Source organism: Ceratina calcarata, unplaced genomic scaffold (assembly GCF_001652005.2).
Source record: "Ceratina calcarata isolate Rehan_Ccalc_2016 unplaced genomic scaffold, ASM165200v1 scaffold554.2, whole genome shotgun sequence".
Lineage (NCBI taxonomy): Eukaryota > Metazoa > Arthropoda > Insecta > Hymenoptera > Apidae > Ceratina > Ceratina calcarata.
In genome coordinates, this window is record NW_017176727.1 from 1,130,989 (window position 1) to 1,155,289 (window position 24,301).

Sequence of the window (24,301 nt, forward strand, 5' to 3'; positions counted from 1 at the left end):
CCATTTATATTTGCTGATAATATCAATCCGATTGAAGAAATAAATCCATTTATTAAGTTAAGAGATTCGATCGATATCGAAGATTTTAATTGCAAAATGTCGAAATGAATTTCGTATGTTTATTAATACACACAGCCTCTCTCTAAAATGAAATATGCTATTTGGTTAAATCCGAATTAACGCTCGACTACATGGCTTGATGGGCTTTCAAGAACTCTCGATGAATACGAATCTCTTTGTCGAAACTTCGTAAGTGCCACTCACGGTGTGACATGTGGAAAGCGTCGAGTATTCTTCACTAGTGATATTTTGTCGAATTATATTTGATAGAGCGGCGCTTGACGTTTTAAAGATTTAGTGTGACGGATTCGATCACTACCAAAAACAACCAGTTTTCAGTTTTATATACGTTTATACACGAACGTCTGTATCTCAATATAAAGTAAAATTTTTAATTTAGGAAAAACGAAACAAAAGACAGCGTTTCGTTTGTTAACTTTGCTAATTGGAATTACTATCTAACTCGAGTCGGCTGTGTTCGTTTTTCGCTTCTCGTCGTCCTTCGTTGTACTTTGCTAAACCACCGCTTGCATAACGTTTCAGCGAAGTGATTGTCGTTCGAGTCACGGTGTGTTGCGCACGAAAAAACGCGACGCGGAAGCGCGGAGAAGCTAGATAAAAAAAAGGTGAACGCAGTATCGGGAACTGCAGCACGGAAACGGGCGTCATTTAATTAAAACACTCGAGGAGGCGAACGGCGGCGGGCGGCGACGCGGACAATGTTTGAAAATTTAATTTAAAAACTCATTTCGATGCGGCAACGAGAGCCGCGTTTCTGACGCTGCAATTCTCAGATTAACGCTTCCGTTTCTCCGTCTCCGAGCCGCGGCCGGGCCGCCTCTTCTATTTTTCATTAGTTTCCGCATAAATTCCTTTGGGCGATTGCCCTGCTTCTGGCAACAATTTCCTTTCTCTTAACGCGGCCAAGCATTATACTTGTCTTGTTATCTAACAAATCGAGCGAGCAAAACTTTTTCCTTCCTTCGTTAATTTCAAAGTACCGCGATAAATTCGCGTATACTATCTGCATCGGATCGCACGGAGATGAATTTCTTTCTGGTGGAAAACAGAACGCAGTGTACTCGCAAGCTTCGTTAAGACGTTCCGCGTCTCGAAAAAGAACGAAGGCGAACGATTGCCCACCGAGTGGACAATAACGAAGATGTCAAAGGGGTTGGACAATATTCAAGGGGTTAACAGCGGTTTCTCTGGACGGAAATCGGAGATTCGCCGGCCTCGAGTAGGATATAATGGCGCGAACGGTGCAAAGCCGGCGGCGAAGTATCGCGGCGGGCCATCTTTGGTCTTTGTCTCGGTGACCTCTCCGACGCAGATTGCTTTTGGGTATTATACGGGAGACGTGGGCATAATACTCGCACTACCTGGCCGCTCCCGCTGTCCGTGCTACCACTATTCCGTGCATACGTGTGTATGTATACACTAACGGTATCCGGCGCAACATGTATTCGCATAACGGACGACTGGTTTACGGCGGCCCACTAAGAGTGAACTAAGTTACTTCCTCCCCCTAGCCACTAGCCGATTCGCTAGCCGGTTCTACTAACGAGGCCTCACGAGAAAGCCAGATCACGATTTGATACTTTATTTAAAAAATGATCCACGTCTCTTTTATCTCTTTCTCTTTCCCACCGCGGAACCCGTTCGTTCGTCGATTTCGACACGAGGTCACGGCTTAATTATTCACGCTCGTCTCGCCATATTTTATCAGCCAAGTTGCCGGCGTTAGCGATGTCTCTTCGTTCGGAAGTTTAACGCGAGAGTTTCAGCGAAATAATACATTGAGGTTGATGAGACCTGTTTGTCGCGAACTTTCCTGCCCACTCGCCGGCAACTTCGCTCAACTACAACGTTTTTCCTTTTCATTATCATTGATGAATTGCCGGGTTCACGCTGGAACGTCTTCAGAGAATATCGGGAGGTGGGCATGATTTACATCCGGGAACCTTGGGCGCCGCTGGCGAAAATACTCTATACTTATTGTTAGAGACGAAAGTTTCAGAAATCTGATACCCTCTTTCTCGCTTCTGGGTCCGTTTGAAACCCCTAATGCGAGGTGCGGGACGATACGAAGCAGATGAGAAGGTAAAAAGGGATTTCACGGGATTAAGCTCGTGCTTCGTGGATCGCAGGGCGAGATAGGAACAATCCTATGAAGAAATTCATCACGAGAGCTCTCGCGACGAGTACCTTCGCTAATAGGAATAAAGCTTCACGTCCTCGCAGATCACGAATGCGTCAAGCCGTGGCTTATAAGATTCCGAGATCTCACGGTATTTAGAGTAGGCGATAGCGACGTCTGACAATGAGCAAGGTCGAGAAAAGTATTCGGACGCGTCACGAAGAATTTCTATTCGTTTTATGCCGAGGTCTCGGATCAGACCTTGGTAATGAATATATCGCGTCGTGCCATTAGAAATCGACCTCAAAGAGCAGCTTCCAGCTGTGAGAACATTAGTCGTCCTTCGATCGCGGCGAAGAGAATTTGGTCAAGTTCGAGTGGTGGTCTCGATCCACGCGATTCTAATTCGAAACCGGCGTTAGAACCGGAATAGAACGGTGGAGGCAGTCGGCTGCGTACTTGGGAAAGTCGGCCAAGATCAACGAAAGGGGCAGCGCGCGTTAGGCTGCCTTGTGTTTCCTGTTTCCGAGACGTTCCTGCGGAAAGCGTACTTGCATCATCACGATGGAATTTCGCATTGCAGCGCTGAAACGTTTCATTTACTATAACGTTCTTTGTGCCATCCTATTTTTGGTCAATGAGGATTTAATAACGTCAACACATTTTTAATCTCTTCACGCTAAATTTCTCGCGGGACACAATAATTGTTTAAATCCGGCAACTGACAAAACGATGAGTTGAAAGTTCGCTTTATAAAACGAATTGCAAGCTGATTATATTCGTTTAAAAAACACTCAAGAGGATAAAAAGCAAACGCGGCAGAAATTGGCAATCTCTCGCCGATCAAATGTGAAATGCATCGCGATGCATCGACGAATTTCGTAGGGGAAACAATTACGGACAGCAGAGGATTTGCGTTAAGAGCCGCGGTCTATTAAAACAAATTTTATTTTTGCGCGGCGCAAGGACGATAAATTGCCGCGGCCTTTGGAACGTCGAAATGAATAATTACGTTCTCACAATAATGGTAATGGGAATAACCTGGCCCGCTATTTCCGTTCGTTTGTTTACCTCTTTATTTCTGACTGCAAACCGGTCGGTCGGACGTTTTCTCCGTGTTTTAAAATTCAAAACCAGACACAGCCCCGTAGTCTTTTGTTCCACCGCGTTATCTAGTCATTTCGTGTGTTCAGACTTTGTTGTCCCGGCAGGTCTCGTAAATTTCCACAAACGCGGCATATTCGCGGAAAACGCGCGGATCCTCGTCGGATGTTTCCAGTTAATAATTGAAAGATCGGAGAGGAATCGCAGCGGCGATCTCGACAGCAGGAAAGTGTGTTGAGCGGTTTTATTACCCATTACAGGTTCCTCTTTATTTAATAAGATGAAAGCTGAAAAACATCAAAATGAAAAGAAACTCTGAACTGAAATTTATAACCGTCGACGAGGGTTCGATTAATTAATCGGAGGTTATTATCTGGCGTAGATACCGTTCAACGTACGTGTGATTTCAGGTATTCAACGAGGCCCGATGAAAGGAAATCGCGGGGCGATAGTGAATACGCGAAAGAATGGTTCCTTCATATTTCATGCGTCACCGAGATAGAGCGAACACGACCCGAGCTCGATATCGGTCGCGAGAAAAATGGAAAGACGCCTGTACGAAAATAATTCCAGATCACGAGAGACGGTTTAAATATCTCCTTGACGAGAAGAGCCTAGATCTCCGTACAAATAAAATAAGCATAATTAAATTACATCATGAATCTTGTCCCGCAAGGTTAAGTGTCTCGAGGGAACAAATAAAAGAAACGACGTAGAACATAGTCTGCTATTTTCTACGGTATTCTTCCTAGTCTGAGAATTCGGTTGGCATTTCAAGTTTGCCATGCCCGGGTCACATTTGCAGACGTTTAGGCTTACTTAGACACTTACGTAATATTCAGAACCGGTGTTCGAGCGAGCGTTACGGCAAAAGTTGCGCAACTACGCCGGAATAATAATAATCCTCAATCATTCTAACGAGCCGAGCTCGAAGCGATCGTCTGCGGCCGTGCCATTAGAAAGCAAAAGTTAAGGCTGTCTGTTCATTCTAGTCAATCAAGATTATTTCCTCCCGAGACGGCCTTGATTCTCGTTTCTCTCCGCCGCGCCGGTCTATTACCACGAACTACGCTAGCGAAACTTCTGCTGCCGCTGTCCAGCGAATCATATCTTGGTAATTACGCGACGCGACGCGGACAATGCGAAATTTCAAGGAGAGATGTTCGCGAAATTCTTTAAATTACGACTAATTGAAACGCTCCACCGAATGAATCGCTGACGTAATTATTCAACCAATAACCGGTTGCCTCAGCGACGGTTTTGTTGACGGTTTTAAACTCGTTTCGGCAATGAATCATTGCTCAATTTACGACGTCGTATCCGCAGTTTCAATTAGAAATTCTGATTAAAACTCCCGCGGGCTTCTTTGTAGCCTGTGTCTGACATAACTAAGGTCTGTCACGATCGTAAGGTTTGATTCGCTTTGACCGTCTGGAACCTCTAACGGTATCGATAAAAAATGCGTCGCAGACCCTTTTAGTTTTAGTCCCCGCAATCGTATTGCGTAATACAAATCAGGAAGTTCACTGTAAACTTTACCTTGTTCGCGACGCAGTTTGCATTGAGAAATCCATTTCGGTGAGGAGCTTCCAAAGTTAAAAAATGTGAGATTGTGAAACGTGCAAGCGTGTAACGATCAGATGACTTACGTAACCGTTTGCAAATCGTATTTTCTAACGACGATCGCTTGGCAAACATAAATGTGTAATTGTCAACGGTCTCAGAGACTTGACGAGTTAGAGGACGTTTCCTTCTAATTGCGAGTGTCCTCGAAAGTAGTTTGACCGTCTGCAACCTCTAACGGTGTAGGCTAAAAAACTAGTCTTTAAATAAAGATCCTTATCCTTGAGAGTCTAGCACATAGCTGCTGGAAGGGAGAAACGACTCTCCCGACGCGTCTGCTAATGCGGATCGCCGCAATAGACGCGATCTGCGAGATATGTACGTCGCGCCAATCCACCCACGTCGTATCTAGAATGTTCTATCTTGCATTTCATATAATTTGCGTCCTAATTAATAAAAACCAATGTCAAAGAATCCTTTCTTGTTATAATTTTTTTTTCTAATCATTCATTTATTGGTATTTCCTGTATTTCGCAATATTAATTTTGTGACGCTTGTTCGGAGACGCAAGGCTTTTGCCAAAATTTTTAATGCTGGTTTTTGCTTTTGGCGGATCGCTGAACGACAGCGCGTCGGTGTCAGGAACGGAGAAATTCGAGAGTAGAATGGGGGAAGTGGACGATCATGGTCAGACACGTTCGGCGAGCAGCCATGAGCCATGACGAGTCTCCTCGTAGGTGTAGCATAAACACTCGTCCGCAGACTAAGCAATCGAAAAACCGCATTCGCGATGAGTCTAATCTTTGCGGTCACATGCACAGCTTCATTTGCGTACATGTAAACAGCACTTCGTCGTTTATGCAGGCCTTTGGATCAGAACACTATCAGGCCACCGCCTTGCGCCGTTTCCTTGTTTCCAGGAAGCCAGTGCCTAGCAGCAGTCGTTAGATACGATAAAACCCACAAAATCGAGCTACTCGAACCGGAACAAATTCGAGCGAGCGCACGATACTAAAACTTGGCGTCGCGGTTTCCTTGTGCGATTGTTGGAAGCGACACAGCGCTTGGTTGGGTTCAACTTCCTAAGTTTAGCGACTGGACGTAAATTTGTGAGTCACACGCCGATTATGACTCGATCTATTTTTCTCTTGGCAGCAATTGACTCACGGTTTGAACCGTGCTGTGTCAAATGTAAGGGATATTAAGACATTTAAATTGCGATTGAATCCAGGCCGTTGGATTCGTCGTTCTATAATAAAATCACCCGTTCTATTTCCAAATTAGACGCCTAAAGACATTAAGCTCGCGTGGTACTTCTAAATGTAGTTAAATCGCTTTACTGTGACAGCAGACTTTTGAAATTGTATTTAAAATTAGGGACAGTAGATGCACAGCGCATACACGAACCGGGTTCATAAAGGATTCGGGGCAGTTTCTGTCGTGGACAACACGCGAGGAAATCCCCAATTGGTGGGCAGCGCGTTAAAGTGCAACGTTGCATGCAACGCCTAAATTCTTGATCAGACGCTGGGAAATTCTGTTTAATCCATTTTGCCGAAAAAGCAAGCCGAAACTTTTTAATACTGTGTTTCTCGTCGACGCTGGAAACTGACTTTGGGAACTGAAATCGTCTATGTAAATATCTTACACACTTCTGGAACAACAGAAGTGTTTGTTAATTCGCTGGTTAAACAAACCGTCCGGTTTTATGCGATTGGAGAACGCGTTAACTAAGCTCGTCCGGCACCAGTCATAGTTTTCGGAAAAATACAAGACTAAACTATCGGCTGACTGAACGCATATTTTTAAATCTGCAGGCACGAACGTCATTAGATCGCGTCATAATCTATGACTCAATTCCGCTCGGGCTTGGTTTGGCTTGACTCACAGTCAGCCTCGGTTTGACTGTGCTAGGCACGACCTTCGCGATGTCACTAACCTATGTTACCGCGCAAGTGGCAAAGCAAATTCTGTCTAATGCGTCCCCAGCCAGTGGATGAACGTTCTCGGCATGCTGTCTTAATGTATTCCACACGTACGATAGACAGACTTCCGTTTGATATCTGTTAGCCTTGAACTAGCGCGGGCAACCTTGAAACCCGTCTGCTCGAAGCCACTTGTCCTATGAATAGGTTTTACGATCCGCCACAGCCTGTGCGCTGGAACGCGCACCGAAAATATCGTTCAAGTAATATAAATTTGAATTGAGGGATGACCGTCGTAAAGAATGTGTTGCAGATGTTGCTGAAAAAGTTTTCGTAACAATTTTTTTAGATCGGCCGGGATTTCAAAGGCTCGCTGTTCAGTCTATTTTTTGTACTGGTTACAAGTGATCAGTTTTCAACATTCACGAAATAACATGAATCGTTTCCGAGACGAACGGTACGCGGAGTCAATTGAGCGATTAAAATTCTTGAAAGTTTTTTCCGCGGAAAGTGGCAACGTCTCTGGAGAGCGGCTTGTAAATTTATTAAAATCGTCGAGAATTCGGCCCCTGTGTGCAGACGATTCGAAGTTGCATGTCCCGTCGCGAACTTTTTTCAGCCGCGCCAAGAGAACGAGAGTTATTTGCAACGGACGTTAGTAGTCGGGGTCTGTGACCAGCGGTCAACGACGAGGATTAGACTCAAGGCCGAATTAGAGCGACGGTGTGGTCAGCCAGTGACGTCTTCGAACGAGAGCCAAGCGCTACTGCAACGAAAACGGCACAGCGTTTCAAACGTTCTTAAATTGATGAAGCTTCTCGAAGAGAAGTCATCTCTCCTCTCATGCTTTAAATAAAAGACGAAGAACGTTTAAGGGAGTATTAAATTCCAACGAAATAGCATCGCGACGTAAATATTTCTATTTTCATTTTTAATTCGTGTTTGATTTTCATTATCAACGCTAAACCAGTAGACGGCCACATGATTCGCGACGATCGATGGATCGATCGAGCGATCAGTTGCGTAACGAGAAACCGCAGGATTTCTGAATACTCGAAAGCACGCTGTTTACAGCCTACGCGATCGTGTTTATCGCGTGACTTCATTCACCCGTCGAATGCCTGCGCCTCGACTATTTTCATTCTTCGAATTGGCGTGCTGTTGAACGTGCATACGCGTGAAACACGAAATAGCATGGGTGGTCTGCCAAGAGGGAATTGAAAGAAACAACGCCGGACGTAGGGACGTAGTGCAGCGCTTCGATTTCTTAGAAACCACGATGCAGCGAACAATGTACAACATCGAGGAACTTGACAGTGTCCTGTTTCTTCCATTTTATTGGCAACGATTTGTCGGATCAATTTTAGAGACGCTTTGGCAAAAAATAAACGGTAGTAGAGAGATGATGGTTTTCGCTGGCGCGATTTGAGGATCCGCGATAAAAGGTGAAAGGCCTGGTATATGGGACACCGGCTGGCCAGAACTCGTCTACGTGGTATCCTTTTCTTGACGGTACGTCTACAGAGCTGTGTTGGAAGGGGGACAGTAAGGGGCCCGAGGAGCGATCTTAGCCGAACCTTTTATGGGGAAGGCGAACGACCACCGAGAAATCGGAACGCGAATCAGTGACTATGCTCCTTCTTTCGGCGAGTACGTACTCTCTAAGAAAAATGGTATGGGATCGATGATTCTGTCCTCGATTCTGAGGGATCGATCGCTCAATGCTTCGAGGATGCTTATCGATAATGAGTTTAGGAAAATAATATTTTGTTGGAAATATAAATTTAAAATTCCTATTGGAAATATCCTGAGCCTGCATATTATCTCAAGTGTTTAGATAACTTTTTATCTAATACAGACAAATGTTACAGAGTACTAATAGTTAGTAACAGTACTTCTACGAGTAGTACAGAGTTTCCAATAGTACTTTTAGGGACTATTATGAATAAAGTTTAAGAACGCCATTGATCTCCAGTTAATTGAAATTGGTCAGGGATTCCACCGGTACAAAGGTCACGAGAAGGTGTGGAGAACATTTAGCAAGTATTCCAATCAAACTGGTCCTTGGTAGCACGGTCGACAGCGCGTGGTGGCCGATCGCTTCCTCGTTCTGCCAGTTTGAGAATCGAAAAGAAGGAGGAGGCTCGACTAGTTTGCCAGGCAAAGCATTTAGCATCCATGCAAAAAAGATTCTCGATGATGTCCCGGACATCGTTACTAAGCCGTCGCCACGCCGGTGTGAGCGATCTAACAGAAAAGGAACGGGAGAAACGCACCGTAGGAGCAATGCCCCTTGGGTCAGGGTCAGTACCCTTTGGCACAAGCCACTCGAACCTCAGCCACGCACGTACACGCACACGCACCTCCGAACTCGCGCCTGCACATGCACACCTGTGTGTGTCACAATCAGTCGAATTTCGGCATCTAAAATTGTCCTAATGCTACGCGTACAAGTACGGAGCAGATTTCACTAGATTCACGTGCGACATGCAACGATGATGTAATGAGTGTTTATTTAAAGTAGAAGGCACTATGAATAACAGAAAAAAATATGCTATTTGATTGAAAGAGAAGTCTTTGGGGTCTAAGATCATTCGCACAGAAAGGACCAATCTTCGTCTATCTGTATTGGTGTGGTTCGTTCTACTTTTAGGCAAGCGTGCGGGGCGACCGTCGGGACCATCTTGTTATGCAAAGAAGTGCGTCTAGGTTTCATTTCTCATTCGGCCAGCTGTAGCGGTCGACGCGATCTGAAATTGTAATCGTAATGGTAAGCTATTCTGAATTACCGTTTCCTGCGGTCGGTTCCTTTGAACAAGCGTTATCGCAATTCGAAGAGCCAGACTAGACGAGCAGGTACGAGTATACATCTGAATGGGTTTGTACAACCTTGGCCGACCGGTCTAGGAATCTATGTCTATGTCTAGTTCACGTCTAGCCAAGCTGAGCGTGACTAACAACTATCGTTCTTTCTATCGTTCTCCTCGAGGTCGCAGACAGGAACTTGTATAACACGTGAAAGTATTCAAGTTACGTAAACCGTGAACTGTACTCTGGACTTCGTACGTTCGATACAATTAGCTGCTCGTAATATAATATTGAGAAATAAATTATTAAGAATTGTTCATAATTGATAATTTGATTATTTTCTGTATCAGGTAACAAGCAATACCACAGCGCTAAAGTCAAAATATAGGAACCAATATCGAATGTGTGCGCTTATGTGTTTTCATTCGCGTTCTCGTTCAATTGTACCAAGGATCGGGTTTTCGTTGCCAATTAATTATTATCGGATAGAGAGAATTACGGCACCGCGCGACCTGCAATTTAATACAACTCAACACCTATTACGTAATTACGATTTAAATCTAATTCTGGTTGTCGCTGAATAAACATCACGTATATCCTTACGTTCTGCACATGGTTTCCAGAATTATTAATTGCAGCCAAATTGGAGACGAAGGCACGACTGTTATCGCGCTTGACGAAATTTTACACCCGCGTTACGTAAATCCGGCTACGTATCGATTCGATCAATCGCATTCGTCATGCGCGAAATCCGTTTCTTCGGCTTCAAACGTTTATTGCGTAATCCGTGAACCTTTATCTGCAGGGATAATTATTCTTATCGATTTACATGTTTATAGATCAAGGAATAATTATATACTTAGATATTTCTGTCAGGTATTGGATTTAGACTATGTATATTTTAGCCTCGAATTTTGGTTTAATCGTTATCTTACAGCATTTAGAACGAGAAGCTAAGACCAGGGCTCAGGCTAAAAGCTCGGAAATGAAACGTGTAATCAGGTTTAATCGTATTAATTCTCGATCCCATGTGCGCGGCAATTAAGATAGTACGTGCCCAGTTGTACCTAAAGTTCCCCGAGGTCGGTTCCCCGAAACGGAACTCGCGACTCCGCGAGCGAACGGCTCGGGGTAGGCATAATGGTCAAAAATCGATACGCGTGTCGATAAAATTGTAGTGAAAATTTCCGACAAATTGCCGGGTTGCCGGGCTACCTTTTGCGCGAAGTGAAGAGTTTCTTCGTGATCGCGCCGCTACTCGGCTCAGCATCCGGCTCGTAGGCGCTAACTTTCTTACGCTAACTACATGTATATACACGGATTCGGCCAGATGGCCCGGTTCTCGGGCGAGGTAATTAGGGAGGTAACGATTGCTTGTAATGAGGGATCCTCTCCACCGCTTTCGATCTTTACGAAATCGCGAATCGATCCACCGTGGGCTACGGTGGGCTACAGTAATCGACTGCGCCAGCCCTCGATCCGATAGTTCCCCGAAGAGAGAAAGAGAAGCGCTTAGCCTCCGCGGTAAGGGAAAATGGACTGGTAATTTAAACGGGTTAAAACGCGACAGTGTTTCGAGAGCGGCGAGCTTGGTTCGATAACCGGGTTATCCGATGCGGCGCGCTGGTTTTGGATACAGATATTCGCAGAGCACTCGATTCACCAATTATTTAAATCAAAAAACCACTCCGACTGGAGATAGGGAGAGCGTCGACTAGTTTCAGATTCCAGAACGCGTTCGATAAAATATGTTATATCGAATATTCCTGCAGCGTACCGCAATACGTAGGCATGCGTTCGGAAAGATTCGTACAAATAATGATAAAGGAAAGAGATAAGAATTTCCAGCGACGAAGAAAGCGTAGATAAGCAGAGATATAGATTAGTTATAGATGATATTAAACGCGCCTCTACTCGGCTAAATGATCAATTCCTTGGTTCCCGGTACAGGAAGAAATTGGAAATTCCTACCGCTGGCGGTTTCGCCCTTAATGAAAGGGAATATTTCTGTTTCGTTGGATACGGGGTGAGTTTGTTTCAACTCCCTCGGCTCGGTGGCAACCCCGACTACCGCGAACCCTGTAATCGGAATAAAGGTGTCGTTAAGAGTAAACTGAGAGGACGGAAATTATTTCCCTCTCGACGTCGCTGCTTTAACGAACACTCGAACGGAAATCGCTTTCACCCTTTCTAAATCAGTGACGATCATCGAGAGGCGAATGAGGCAATGAACCAATCAGCCTCTCGATCGAGAGGGTTTAGAATGGGGTCGCACCCTTTCTTGCCAAGGCTGTTACTCAGACAAAAGGCGACTCAGAACGTAAGACGCAATGCGATACACACAATTTGTTTCCATGAAACGAAACGTTACTCCAAAAATATGAACATTTATCTGAGAAGCCAATTATGAAACCCGAAAGGAGATATCTCACGACTAATTAAAAATAACTATTAATTTTTGTGATACACTTGTTGCTTCTCTTTTCACGTCCCGTTAAATCTATAGGAGTAAAATAAACAGCTGTGAGAGGAATATGAGACTCGGTTTTCGTAAAGAAATGAAATGCTCAGAGCATCAGGTGAAATGATTTACAAGACCAGAGGTTGATGAACCCCTCGATAGTTTATAGTATAAAACGCATATAAATAATTATGCCATATTTCCATTTGTTGGCTGTCATATCTGTGAACTCGCAGAAGTTAAAAAACAACGCCTATATAATGGTGCGGCGACGTCCGCACCTAGTGGATTGATTAGGCGCGATAAGCACTCCTTGTCAGGTTCAATAGTACGATCAACAACTCTGCGACGGAACCTTCGTACGATTTGCGAGTCTTCTGATATTTCATTCCCCAGTTATCTGTTCTTATCGGGCGTCGTACTTGCCGCGTCATTCATCGCTCATTGCCGTCGAACGCATCGTTAGAATCGAATACAAATAAAATCGCTAAAGAGCGGTTCACTGTTCAAGATGAATCCCCGTTTTCCGATTGATTTGCTACGCGCAGGAAAGGGAATGATGAATTTCTGTTTCGAGGTACGCCCGAGGAAACGAACTCGGGGACGACCGAGGTCTGGGTGTTCCGTTTCGCTGTCAATTTCCTTGACAGATAACCGCTCTTCCGTTATTCAGAATCTCACCGGGAATTGCGGCATTGGTGATACCGCACATGTGCATCCATCAAGTATCTACGTGTAACGCGCATCATGCGTGCGCCTACAAGAAATAGTATTTGTCGTACGTTAATGCTCTTGAATAAACGTTTCGTTCTCCCAAGAGATTTATACATATATGCATTGGGGGTAAAATCAGCTAAATCGCGTTGGGGCTGTATCGTCGGTGCGTTTAGGTCGTATTTCCTTTTTGTTCATTAGGCTTCTCGGTCTTTGAGTCTGGCATACATGCATGCCACCGGCTCTATAAGTCGATAAGATCTCTCACAGCCGTTGACCCACTTTTCCGCTCAGCTACGCGGCGCGCTCGAGAAAAGCTCTCACACAAAAAGAGAACCTTGTAGCAGCGGCGGTGGCCGCGTGGCGCGGCACGACGCGTCGTCGAGATTCAAACTTGTTCGCTTTTAAAATAAAAATACCTACGTACCGTTCTACGGGACGTTTATCCAGTCGAACTTTGTCGTACGTCCGACCCGGTGAATTAACAGAGCGCCACCCTGGCCAACAGAGACCTCGCGCCGCTGTAAATTCTCAGATTAAAAACTTTTAACCGGGCGTTGCCTGAGGGTAGATTCCGTGCGTGAACCTTGCCCGTACCCCTGCCGCCCACACGTTCACGCGTTCGTTGAAACCAGAAACTCGGATGACCGGTTTCATCGTTCGATACGAGTTGAAGAGAAATCGATTTCAAAGGAAACAATATGTGCCGAAAGTTGTTGATGGACGAAATCGAGGAGGACGGGACACGGGAATGAATATTTCAATTCCTTTTTCTGCTTTTGGTTTCAGCTGGTGAATGGTCTCGATGGACCGACGTACATTCGCGAGACCGAGGTCATGGAAGAAGTAAACGCAGCCAGCGCGGCCCCAGCAGAGTACACTCCTCCGGGGAATCATACTAATAAAAATGCCAACGGGAACATCATCACCCTTACTCTCAAGAATAACCATCTTATAGTGGAGACCGAAGAGAGGGCAGTAAGTATTTTACAATTAGGTGAAGGTTGAGAATAGAACGGAGGCGCTAGAGCATTTTATACGATTTCCTAATCCTGCAAACTATTGCTTCTTTGAAGGAAGATACCTGGCTGTGTCGCACGCAAGCCTTTGTGGCTACTCGATGATCTCGATTCACGGCTCACATGAATCGGTTAAAGCACGCTGCTCACTTTTGATACGGAACATGTACTTTAATCGCATCTTTAAAAGCGTGCGATACAGTAACGGCTCTAACAGCTGGACATGTGCCACAACTGCAATTGGATTAATATCTCCCTTTGTTCGTGCAAGTCGGCAACGGTATCGTGAAATCGATCCACGAGCCGAAGATTCGCACAGCTGGGTCAGCCCTTGGTTCCTCTTTGACAGGGATAACAGGTTCGCAATTATCGGGACTCGTACGGCCCTGTAAGGTCGAAGGTTACCAGGCAATTTCGCCTCCGCCTATCGTCCTACTTACGGGCTCAGGCTTATCCGTGGAAACTCATCTTGCTGGGGATTCATGAAATCCTCTCTGGGTTAGCGGCAACTCCGGCGTCTCCCTCTTCCTCCCTCACCCTTTTCTTCTTTCTCTGGATTTCGTTGAAATTTCATTGAAACACCGCTCGAAAAATAAACCTGATCCGGCTTGAATGTTTGTAAGATGACCTGTTGCAATTCAGTATAAAACCTGAACCGACCGAAATGAATCCGATCGACACAAATGTCTTTTGCATCGATGAAATAGTACATTTCGACGGTCTTTTCTATCCTCCATTTGGTTCTTTTAAGATTTACGTCATATCCGTACTTCTTTTTTCCTGGCTGACACGAGTACGCGCACACCCTAAAATCGTCGTACGTTATTGAACAGCAAAAGGGCGTGAATCTCATGCTGCGAGTCCCTAAATCCGAGGTAAGTCTCGTGCGTAGCTCGTGCACTGGGAGTAAGTCCGTTAATCAACAGATAAGCGGAACGAACGAACCGAGGCGAGGCGAGGACTCGAGACACGTACACGGGAGTTAAACGGCCGTGCTTGCGCTGCGATAAAACGATACGATCCGACGGTATCAGTGGAAGGAACGGTGCGGCGGGAGGATTATGACCATGGAATTATCGGCGATAAACCGCGAAGACTATGCTCTTTCGTTTCCATCGTAAAGGATTTCGCGTTAGAAATCCAGGTCTGATCTTTCCGGCAAACAAGTGCTTGAAAGGGGATATCGCCTGACTTCGCAGTAAGATCGGATCGTATATGATCAGACCGGAATTCTTGACAGTATCGAATTTACCATCGATAACGGCTCTTCTACTCGCTTGAGAGAAAGAACGAACCAAATAGAGTAGGCTAAACAAATAAATAGACGAATTTGCAGTGTCCGCTGTTTGGTTGTTTACCGTGACAAGCCTCTGGCGTACTTCCGCCATAAAGGAATGCAAAAACCGCGCGATTCCCTTGTCCCGAAGGAGGATAGCTAGAGGTGGGGATCAAGGGGTGGATGCTCGGCATACTTCTACGTAATACTTGGCCCAACGCCAAGTCGCGGTGTTCACCCTCGTTGGTCGCGTGGAATACCCTCAGAATTCGAGAAATACTCGCACTATCGTACCTACGAGCGCTGTTTCTATTGGGTAAAATTGCGTTTCGTTGAACGTCCCTGGCTTGCCCTGTCTTTAGTACATCGACTGTTCCCCGTGACAAATGAAAATGAAATTGTCTACTTGAAATACGAGTATTCTGCTCTATTCGGGGAAAAATCCTTCTGGAATGTAGCTGAAAGTGTAAAGATCATTGGAAAAATCGTGGAAATCGTCAAGGATGTATTGGCTACACAGTTAATCCCAAAAGTTTATACACTTTAGAAACACATTTTTTAAAAAGAAATCAGACGTCGNTTATTCTTCCGACGTCTGATTTCCTTTTAAAAAATGCGTTTCTAAAGTGTATAAACTTTTGGGATTGACTGTATAGCCAATACGTCCTTAAGGGAGTCTCGCGAACGCGCGACTCGGCTGCAATTAAATTGTCGTTTCCGATCTGGGTCAATTTTTCCATCCAGGTACACGTAATTGTATCATAAAAGAAAACGTTCCGGTTGCTCGAGTCACCTAAGAACTAAATGCCACCCCTAAGGACTATATCTTCTACCTACGGTGGCCAAGCGTGGAACCAGTAGTCCGGGCCAGTTGAACTTTGTACGACAAATTAACCGTGTATAATACATACACATGGTTATATTTCGAATTGTGTCTCGGCATTATCGTCCCTAGCCTGTACAATTTCCACGAGGACGCACTTGTACCTGCCTGAAGTTTAAACGTATTCAGGACAGTTGATACCGTTAGTGGATGCCGGAACGTTTCCATCTGCGCATCGTACGGGAACCGGCACTAAACAACACGACGCGACGTTCCGCTCGGTATTGAACTTCTTTTCATGAAATTCACCGTCAAACTTTATAATTAAAGTTATCAGAGCCGCCATTAGTTACAGTAACATTTTCATCGGGCAACCGTTCGATTTAACGACCCTCAATTAATTTGTAGCCGTGGCGCGATCGGAAAACGGATAATTAGTTTGAATTAGCATCGCTCGCGTTAAACTCGTTCCCGGGAAGATATAAAAAAATTTGGGTTAAAAAAGGTTATTAACTAGCCGGCCGTGTATAAATAAACGCTTGAAGGGGGCACGAACTGCGCGTCATCCGTTTAGTAGAGCATCCGGGATCAGTAACGCGTGATCGGTAATCTCGCACCCTATTGTGTATCGATTAATTTATCGCGTGGAAGATTAAATTCTCGGCGAAGCGTTTCCCTTGTGATCCCGATAAGTAAACATATTTATACATGTAACACCGTAATGAGATAATATCGCGGACACGCATACGCGCGTACAAGTCTACACACATACATACGCGTTCTGTATTCTTTACCGAATTTCGTGCGGCGCACAATTTGCATTTCAATTCGCAGCCCCGTGTTCCCTGTCCAATCTCGAAATAAACAGCGTCTCTACGGGATCGGTCGAAGGACCGTAAAGTACGATCTTTAATAATCGTCCGCCAGCTAAATACGTGTTACAACGGAAAGCAAGAAGTTGCCCTCGAGTTCCCGGCCCCGCGAGCCACTCCGAACCGGAAGCGGCCGTGTCGTTGAATTATGGCTGTTCCCAGCGACTTGACTTATCGAGAACGGTCCCGAGTCTTCCCTAGAGCTCCACCTTACTTCACCTGAGATTCGAACGAGATGTTCCAAAGTGGAACGAATGGCGTCACCGCCCTATTTTCCTTCTCACCGACACGAACGGAGTTTCCCCCAATTCTCGCTATCTTCGTTTCACCTTTTACCTACGTATCACGTGTCATCGGGAAACGTACATTGAGTCTCCGGTGGGTGATTCGTCCGCGGGGCCGGTCTATCCGGGTCGAGAAGCTCGATTTGCGAACCGAGCCGCCACTTTATCGGGGAGCAAAGAAAAACTGCGAGACTCCGGATACTGCGCCTCAGGGAACCAGTTACCTCGAAGAATCGGGAAATAGAAGTCTTCCCTTCTTCTCCTCTTCCCGTTACCACTTCCTCGCCTCGCTCAAAGAGCGAGGACAAAAGTGATATCGGTCCGACCGATTTCTTCTTTTCAAGTTTCTTGAAGACTGCCGCAAGGTAAATGCAACGTGATTCGTAACCGAAAGGCTTTCCGCTTCGACTCAACGGAATCGCTACGCCCACGCTTTCTAAATTAACCACCTCGAGGTGATCGCAGACTATAACGCGAGCGTATCTTCGAAATTGGCGATGCTTTGTGCTTCGCGTTAGATAGTACGAAGAATTTGGGTCAAACTTGGACGCGTTCATCGGAATCTATTACACGTCGGAGCAATTTGTTACCGAGGGAAGTCGAGTTTCTCGACTGAAAGTTCGAGTTTCGAGACAATGAAACCGCGGAATCAAACGGGGATCCCTATTACATGCGACACATGCCTGCGTAGAAAGACTTATCGATCGCAGAACACCACCGATGGGATGGTTAAATATGCAACAGGAATAGAAATGATGCGACGCTTCCGGGATGAAACGGATAGAACTATCGCTACAATTTATGAATCGCCGAAGCCAAATTTGCCGCTTTGGGTATATACGTATTTTCATTATTAGCTGCTCGACAACCGAAGGCAGATCGCACGGGTTCGCAAAAGTTGTTCCGCAGATGCGTTACTGTATCGCAGCGACGCTCCCAATAATTCAGAACGCGTGAGCGACGTGCCCCGCGGGAGAACGCGCGAGGGGTCGGGGTCGTGAGCGAAAACGGGAGGAATAGGAGAGACTCGAAACAATAGCGAGAACTAATTTTGCGGTCCGTCGAGTCGAGTAACTTCCATCGCAGTTGCATTTATACACGGGCTCGCGGCCCGTTTTACGAGTAAACTAGAAACGTCGGCTAGGAAATCCATAGAGTGGAAATTAATTTCCCTGGTTTCGATGCGTCGGGATTCTCCTTTGTTAAACGCACTTGTATATCAGGAATTCAAGTATCGTTCGTTTCAACCTGTCAAACGCGGTCGATGTTCGAACGTCGAGTCGTTTGGCATCACGCGATCGTAATGTTTACGACGGAACCGAGCGCATAGTAACAGTAGATGCGCTATCGATCGACGAGCGACTGGAAACTTAGAACACGAGAACCGTTTAAGATCTCCTATTTCTTGGTTATTCTCATTGCTTTCTCCCCGACGTTGCCTTGAATGTATAGCCGAGGAAGAAAAGAAGCCAATGATCCGTCGAACGCGTAATTGCGAAGCGTTTTGAGCCCTCGCGATCAGGTTGCACCGTTTTGAACCGGTGAAACGGGAAGAGATTGCGAAGCAGAGGGAAACGAACTTACGTTAATGACACGATCATTCATCAAATGATCAGTTCTCTGACGCCTGTTTCGAGCTGGGGCAATGCGCGATGCGTTGATTAATACGTCGTCGCGGGTTATCTTCTCTTTTTTTACGAGTAATAAACGTTCCTCGTTTGTGTAAAATTTCAGTACACAAGCGGCACGTGATGAAAAAACAGACGACGGCAAAGGTTAATGAAACCTGGCCTGATTCTGTGTTTTAGGTGACGATGGAGGATAATAAAAGTCGCAGGTACCAAGATAACGGGTGCTCGTTTGTGGTGGAGGTTCAGCCGAGTTATCAAAACGACGAGGCCGAAACTAATAAAGGATCCTCGGACGATCTGACCGCCGGCCTTACCGATCAGCAGGCTTTGGTTCACAGAGAGGAGGTCGCGGAAGATGGAACGTCAGGTACGTAGAGCAACAACCGTTTGAAAACAATCTCGTTTCTAAATAGACGAGACGAGAGAAACAAATGAAGTACTACTGTTAACGAAAAATATTCAGGTTTCGAGAACGCGAGATTATTCGGAAGCACGAACACGGGATTGTCGCAGTCGGATCTGTCGATCTCTAGCCAGGGCTCGGTTAATCCCAGTTACCGTTATGGAAATCAAGTGGAGTACGACGCGGCCCATCTGGGTTACCCGATGTACGGTGGTAGTTACGAATCCGATAGCCTGTCCCGGAAACTCGAGGGCGGTTCCAAGTGGGTAGAATTCGATAAATCGCCCGACACCGAGAAAACCTTGTTGAACGTGTCCAAAACTTCGAGTATGGAGAAAGACACCGACGAGAGCGTAAGTAATTACTTTATTCTTAAAAAAGCAACGATTGTTCTTGAGTGAAATGTTTGTTCATCGAGAACGTCGGTTTCTCGTTCCAGCCATCGATAACTGGGAAACAGAACAATTTAGACGTATCCCAAGGTTCCGGGGGTTCGATGGAGCAACAGGATTCCACGGACGCCAGTATTTCCACGGACACGGTTCGCTCGAACCCTAATCTCCAAGTGAATGGTGCCACTCCTAACAAACTGGAAATCATGGAGCAGAAGGCTTTGACTAACGACTTTGGCAAATCGGAAACCAACAAGCCGGTGATAACCGGGGCTCTGTTAAAGGACGACATCCAGGAAGACACGTTTCAGGAACAACAAAGGAAGCTGGGTAATGGGACGCTAACGCCGGAGCACAAGGAAGACAGAGCGAAGGATCAAAAGCCGGAATCGTGCGCGTTTGTGCCGAGTCATAAGCGAAGCGGAAGTATTCCACCGCGGCTGATCGAGGAGACACGGGACTTGGAGCTGGAGCCAAAGAAGTCGTTGGACATTTACAGTCAGATCAAGACCAGTACCAAAAGCATACTTCCGGCATTGAGTCCAAAATTCGAGCTCCTTCAGAACGAGGTCAGTCCCATTGAGGAGAAAGAAAGTTAATAGGGGTAGTTGTCCCTATTGTGAATCGTCTCGAGAGATGACATCGAACGGTCAGGGTAAAACATCGACCGAACCCTTTTTGAGGTCTTCAAACGGAAAATCAGGAGAAATGAACGATTATCTACGGGACAGCGATTTTCTACGAGAATTTTCGAATTCCGGAGAGAACTCTCTCCCTCCGAACATTCGTACGAAGCCAAATCAAAAGAACAGCCACGGGTGGCAGCGAGCTCGAATCCTGAATCAGGAATCCCGCTTTCATTCGCGTGGGAAACGATTTTTATTTAACGACAAAACTCATTGTAGATATCTCATCAACGTCTATGGTCGGACCCTTTACGGGCATACCTGACGATTTCATCCGAGGTTCGAAGAACTTCCGCAATATCGGCGAGACAGCTGTACCGTGAGTTATACGTATAACGTGTTCCAGTGTGTGAAACAGTGTCGCTCGAAGAGAATTCTCCATGGCAAATAAAGGAGCGGCGAAGAAGAACGATAAAAAACGGACGGACGAGTCGCGTCTGAGTTTGCCTACCTATCTACCTACCTACGAACCTATGATAAAATCATCGAGCGAGAAAATCACGGCACCGGATTGATGCAAGTTGAAGCGTGTGGCAGGAAGTTGGTACGGTGACCATAAGCAAATTGGTTGTATCCAAGGGAAACCGTGTTTGATAGTCCGCTGCCGGCAGAGGCGCTTGGAATTGACAATATATCCTAATGACTCTCCGCCAGTTCCCAGCTCTTAACTCACCCTCCCTCCCCACGCGCATCCCTCGCTGTTATCTCTGTCTATCTTTCCGTCCCACTCGTTTCCTCCTCCAGATCTCCGCTTTCTGTTCTCTCCCGTACTCGTGCGCTTCGTTCCCGCCCGCTAAATTTACCAAAGCGTGGATCTGCGAACCGCGGAGAACAATCGTCGACTAACGAACTCGGCGCTCCCCGGCGCGGCGTCGGGGATTCCGCGTTCGTGACTGTCTGCATGCGGCGACCGCAACCGCATCCGAGGGATGGAACACCGCAGTTGTCCGTCGCGCACACTTGAACCGACCGTCGCGTTTCGCGAAACACGTTGGAACATAAACCTGGCTGGTTGGGGTGAAATTGTTTGCCGAGAGGGTTGGACCGTGTCTGTATCGCGCGAGGAAAAACTCTTGTTGAAATAGAGGGATAACCAGACTCCAGGAAATGAAAAGAACCCGCAGGATTGACAATTGACTAGGCAAAAGTAGAAGTTCCGCTATTATCGAAAAGAACAGAGGGTTGCTCTGAATTGGTTTCTCGATATCCATGAGAACAGAAAACCGTCCTAAACGTCAACGAGCTAGCTTTCTCCGTCACTTCTTTTATGACCACGCATCACTCTTTCCTCCTGGAAATTTTGATGATCCCTTTACAACGCCCACTGACACCGAGATAATCTTCGAGCAAGATGGTAACGTCTTAAGATGAACTTGGAAAGTGTACTCAAGGGACGCGTGCATACGTGTATCGCAGTTTATAAGTGACTCTATGAAACACGCTTGTCACGTTTCGTCACTCAACTAAAAACAGTTTTACAAAACGAACCAGATTTGCTAACAATTTTCTATTGTCCAACAACGTAGATACGAAATAGCTGATAATTAGGCATCGTAAGTGGAGCGCCAATTACGTGAGTCGAAATCGGTAGATAATCTTCCGAGCGTCGTCCTCGATGTTCGTCGATGCGCTGTGCTTACGAATTCTCTACCGATGCGATGCGTCACACGTTAAACGACTCTGCGAAACGTTGGCAGAGAATTTGGCACTAGCAACTAACGTCGATCGAGTTAGCAGGTCTTGTACGCCTGAACGCAGTTCGGTTTAAGATTTTACTCGGAGATAATCAGTACCAGTAAACGAATCCTAGGTATAGGTATACTTGTATCCGTAAAAAGGGGGAAAAAAATATTACTTTATGTTAAGCACGAGGTTCGCGACTCGAGAAAGTCGGTCAGAGGCTTAAGATTAACGTTATGTGGATTCTAGTGCCAAAATAGTTCCTTAAGGTTGCTCGAGGGTAACTCGAAGAACGTAATGACATGCCAGGCGACTATGTACTTGATTATTATTATCTATTAATTGTACGTTTCGTGCAGATGCTGCGTTACCAATATTTCAGATTTTATACGCTTCCGTTACATAGTGCGAACGTTGTTGTTGATATGGTGCTATTGCGTATGTGAACCTACGAGACAGGGGACGCTCGACTAATCCTTTAGCCGCTTCTGCGTCTTCGTCTCTTCGTTCGTCTCTTCGTTGACTCTCGCGAGTTACCCTGTTTTCTCGACGAGAATCGATGCGACGCAACGTCCTCCTAATTGTACTTCGGAAATAAGCAGTGTTGTCATTTTCGAAAGATACTGTTTTAATTCTCGACCAAACGCAAGGAGCAGCGTGAGTTTAAACCGATGATACAACTTTTCGTATTCCTTTCTACCGTAATTTGCATACAAACCATTCGGAAACCGTGAATCCAGGACTCGCGTACATTAAGAACCTTGAACAGTATCGCTTCGAAATGACAAAAGACTCTGCGCCCAAGATACGATCCTTCACGTATTCGCATATTGAAGCCATTATCGAACCCGAGCCGATGAAAGCGATTAATTGTGAGATACGTTTATCGAAAAGTATATCCGATGGATTCGCCCGCTGGCATGAGCGAGTCGTCCATACAGAATAATAGAGTAATATTATAGCGCATATCTAGGGACAAAGTACGATACTTAAGAATATAGCACGTACCTCACACGATCCTCATAACAGGGAATCGGTTGTTCATTTCCGATTCACACGTACATACCCCTTTACCGCCCCGAATCTTTCCCGCTTTTACATTCGCTAACGAAGTACATAAGTCTAGTTTCCAGGTTCAATAATTCTCGTGCGACTATTACCAGGTGGTATTAGAGGTCTAACTGTGAACAAGTATAAGTTTTATATAAGACTTGAATGTCTCGCGTATATTTCTAGAAATATCCTCCTTGCAAGTAGTTGGCCCGCATAGCGGACCGGTCGATCGAGTATTTAGGTCGTCCCTGCGTCGATTTTCAGCGCTCTAAAAAGCCCATTAACACCTAGTACGAGAACCGGAGGATTTTAAAGGGAGATGAGTCGCGTCGTCGATGGAAGACGGGCCTCGAGATCGGCGCGGGGACAAAGTTGCCTGCACTTTGTAAGAGGAACCGTTCTCCGTTCTTTGACGTAACGCTCTGGTATTCTATCGCATCGCGCATCATCAGTTCGTAAGGACACTTTAGAGATAATTACTTGTAGAGATTCGTCGAAGTAAGACTTAATTAACGATTAAGCAAAACGCGGATCCCGGAAAGATCCCGGCACACAACCGTTCCATATGATCAATTAAAATTCGAATCGTAGTGATTAAGCGAGTGGTGAATAGAGAGCAGTCAGTTAAAAGGGGAAAAGGAAACCGTAGGCTTGGACGATATCGAGCTTTCACAATATCACCAATTAGGTTTTTTCTCTCGTTCATATAAGTTCCCGGCACCATCTCATCCAACCATTTGTCCTGACGCGCCTCTCTCTCTCTCTCTCTTCGAGGGTGACGAATCGAAACGAATCAAAGCCCGAAAGTAACTTTCAGTCCATCGCGCTACGTGTCTGTACGCTGCTGGTGGCACATGTCTAAGTCTTTTAGAATGAACGTGTGGATATTCATTTTTCGCTAAAGTACCACATTGTATATGTCAATTTATTTTGCAAAATAAATTATTGGACACGAGCCCTGAGTTTTCGTCACGAGTTCAAGTTCATCTTACCTCATCAACCGAATTTATATTTCTTGCACCTACTAAGTTTGACGATCGGTTTGATTTATTTTTCTTATTATTTTGTACGTTCCGTCATCTTCACCCATTAACTGCAGATGATAATATCGCGTCGGTAACGTGACTCGTAGGCTCTCTAAGGGGGATGTACACCCCCGAAGCGTTCAACTACCATCGACTGAACAGATGGTTCGAAACTGTTTTACTCGCAATACGTTCGACGCAAAACGCCACCTAGAATCAAGGACGCGAGAGGGTTGAAATCGCACGACCCGACTGATAAAACGTAGATGGGGGTGAAGAACGCGAAGAGCAGATGCGCGAGACCGGTGGCGCCCGTGGCGGATCTGGCAAAACGCAAAATATCACTGAATTATACATGCGCGTTTTTAATTCAGTAATCAAT

At 45.7% G+C, this 24,301-nt stretch overlaps 1 protein-coding gene across 1 annotated transcript in view; it reads left to right on the top strand.

Moving 5' to 3' along the window:
- Positions 1-23,849, top strand: part of LOC108629157 (uncharacterized) — a 64,714-nt gene extending 40,865 nt beyond the window's left edge. The window contains exons 5-8 of the mRNA XM_018031629.2: positions 13,565-13,753; positions 18,858-19,047; positions 19,144-19,436; positions 19,523-23,849. Of these exons, the coding sequence (XP_017887118.1) occupies positions 13,565-13,753; positions 18,858-19,047; positions 19,144-19,436; positions 19,523-20,074 (1,224 nt within the window). The 3' untranslated portion in view covers positions 20,075-23,849. The remainder of the gene's footprint in view (positions 1-13,564; positions 13,754-18,857; positions 19,048-19,143; positions 19,437-19,522) is intronic.
- The last annotated feature ends 452 nt before the right edge of the window (positions 23,850-24,301 follow it).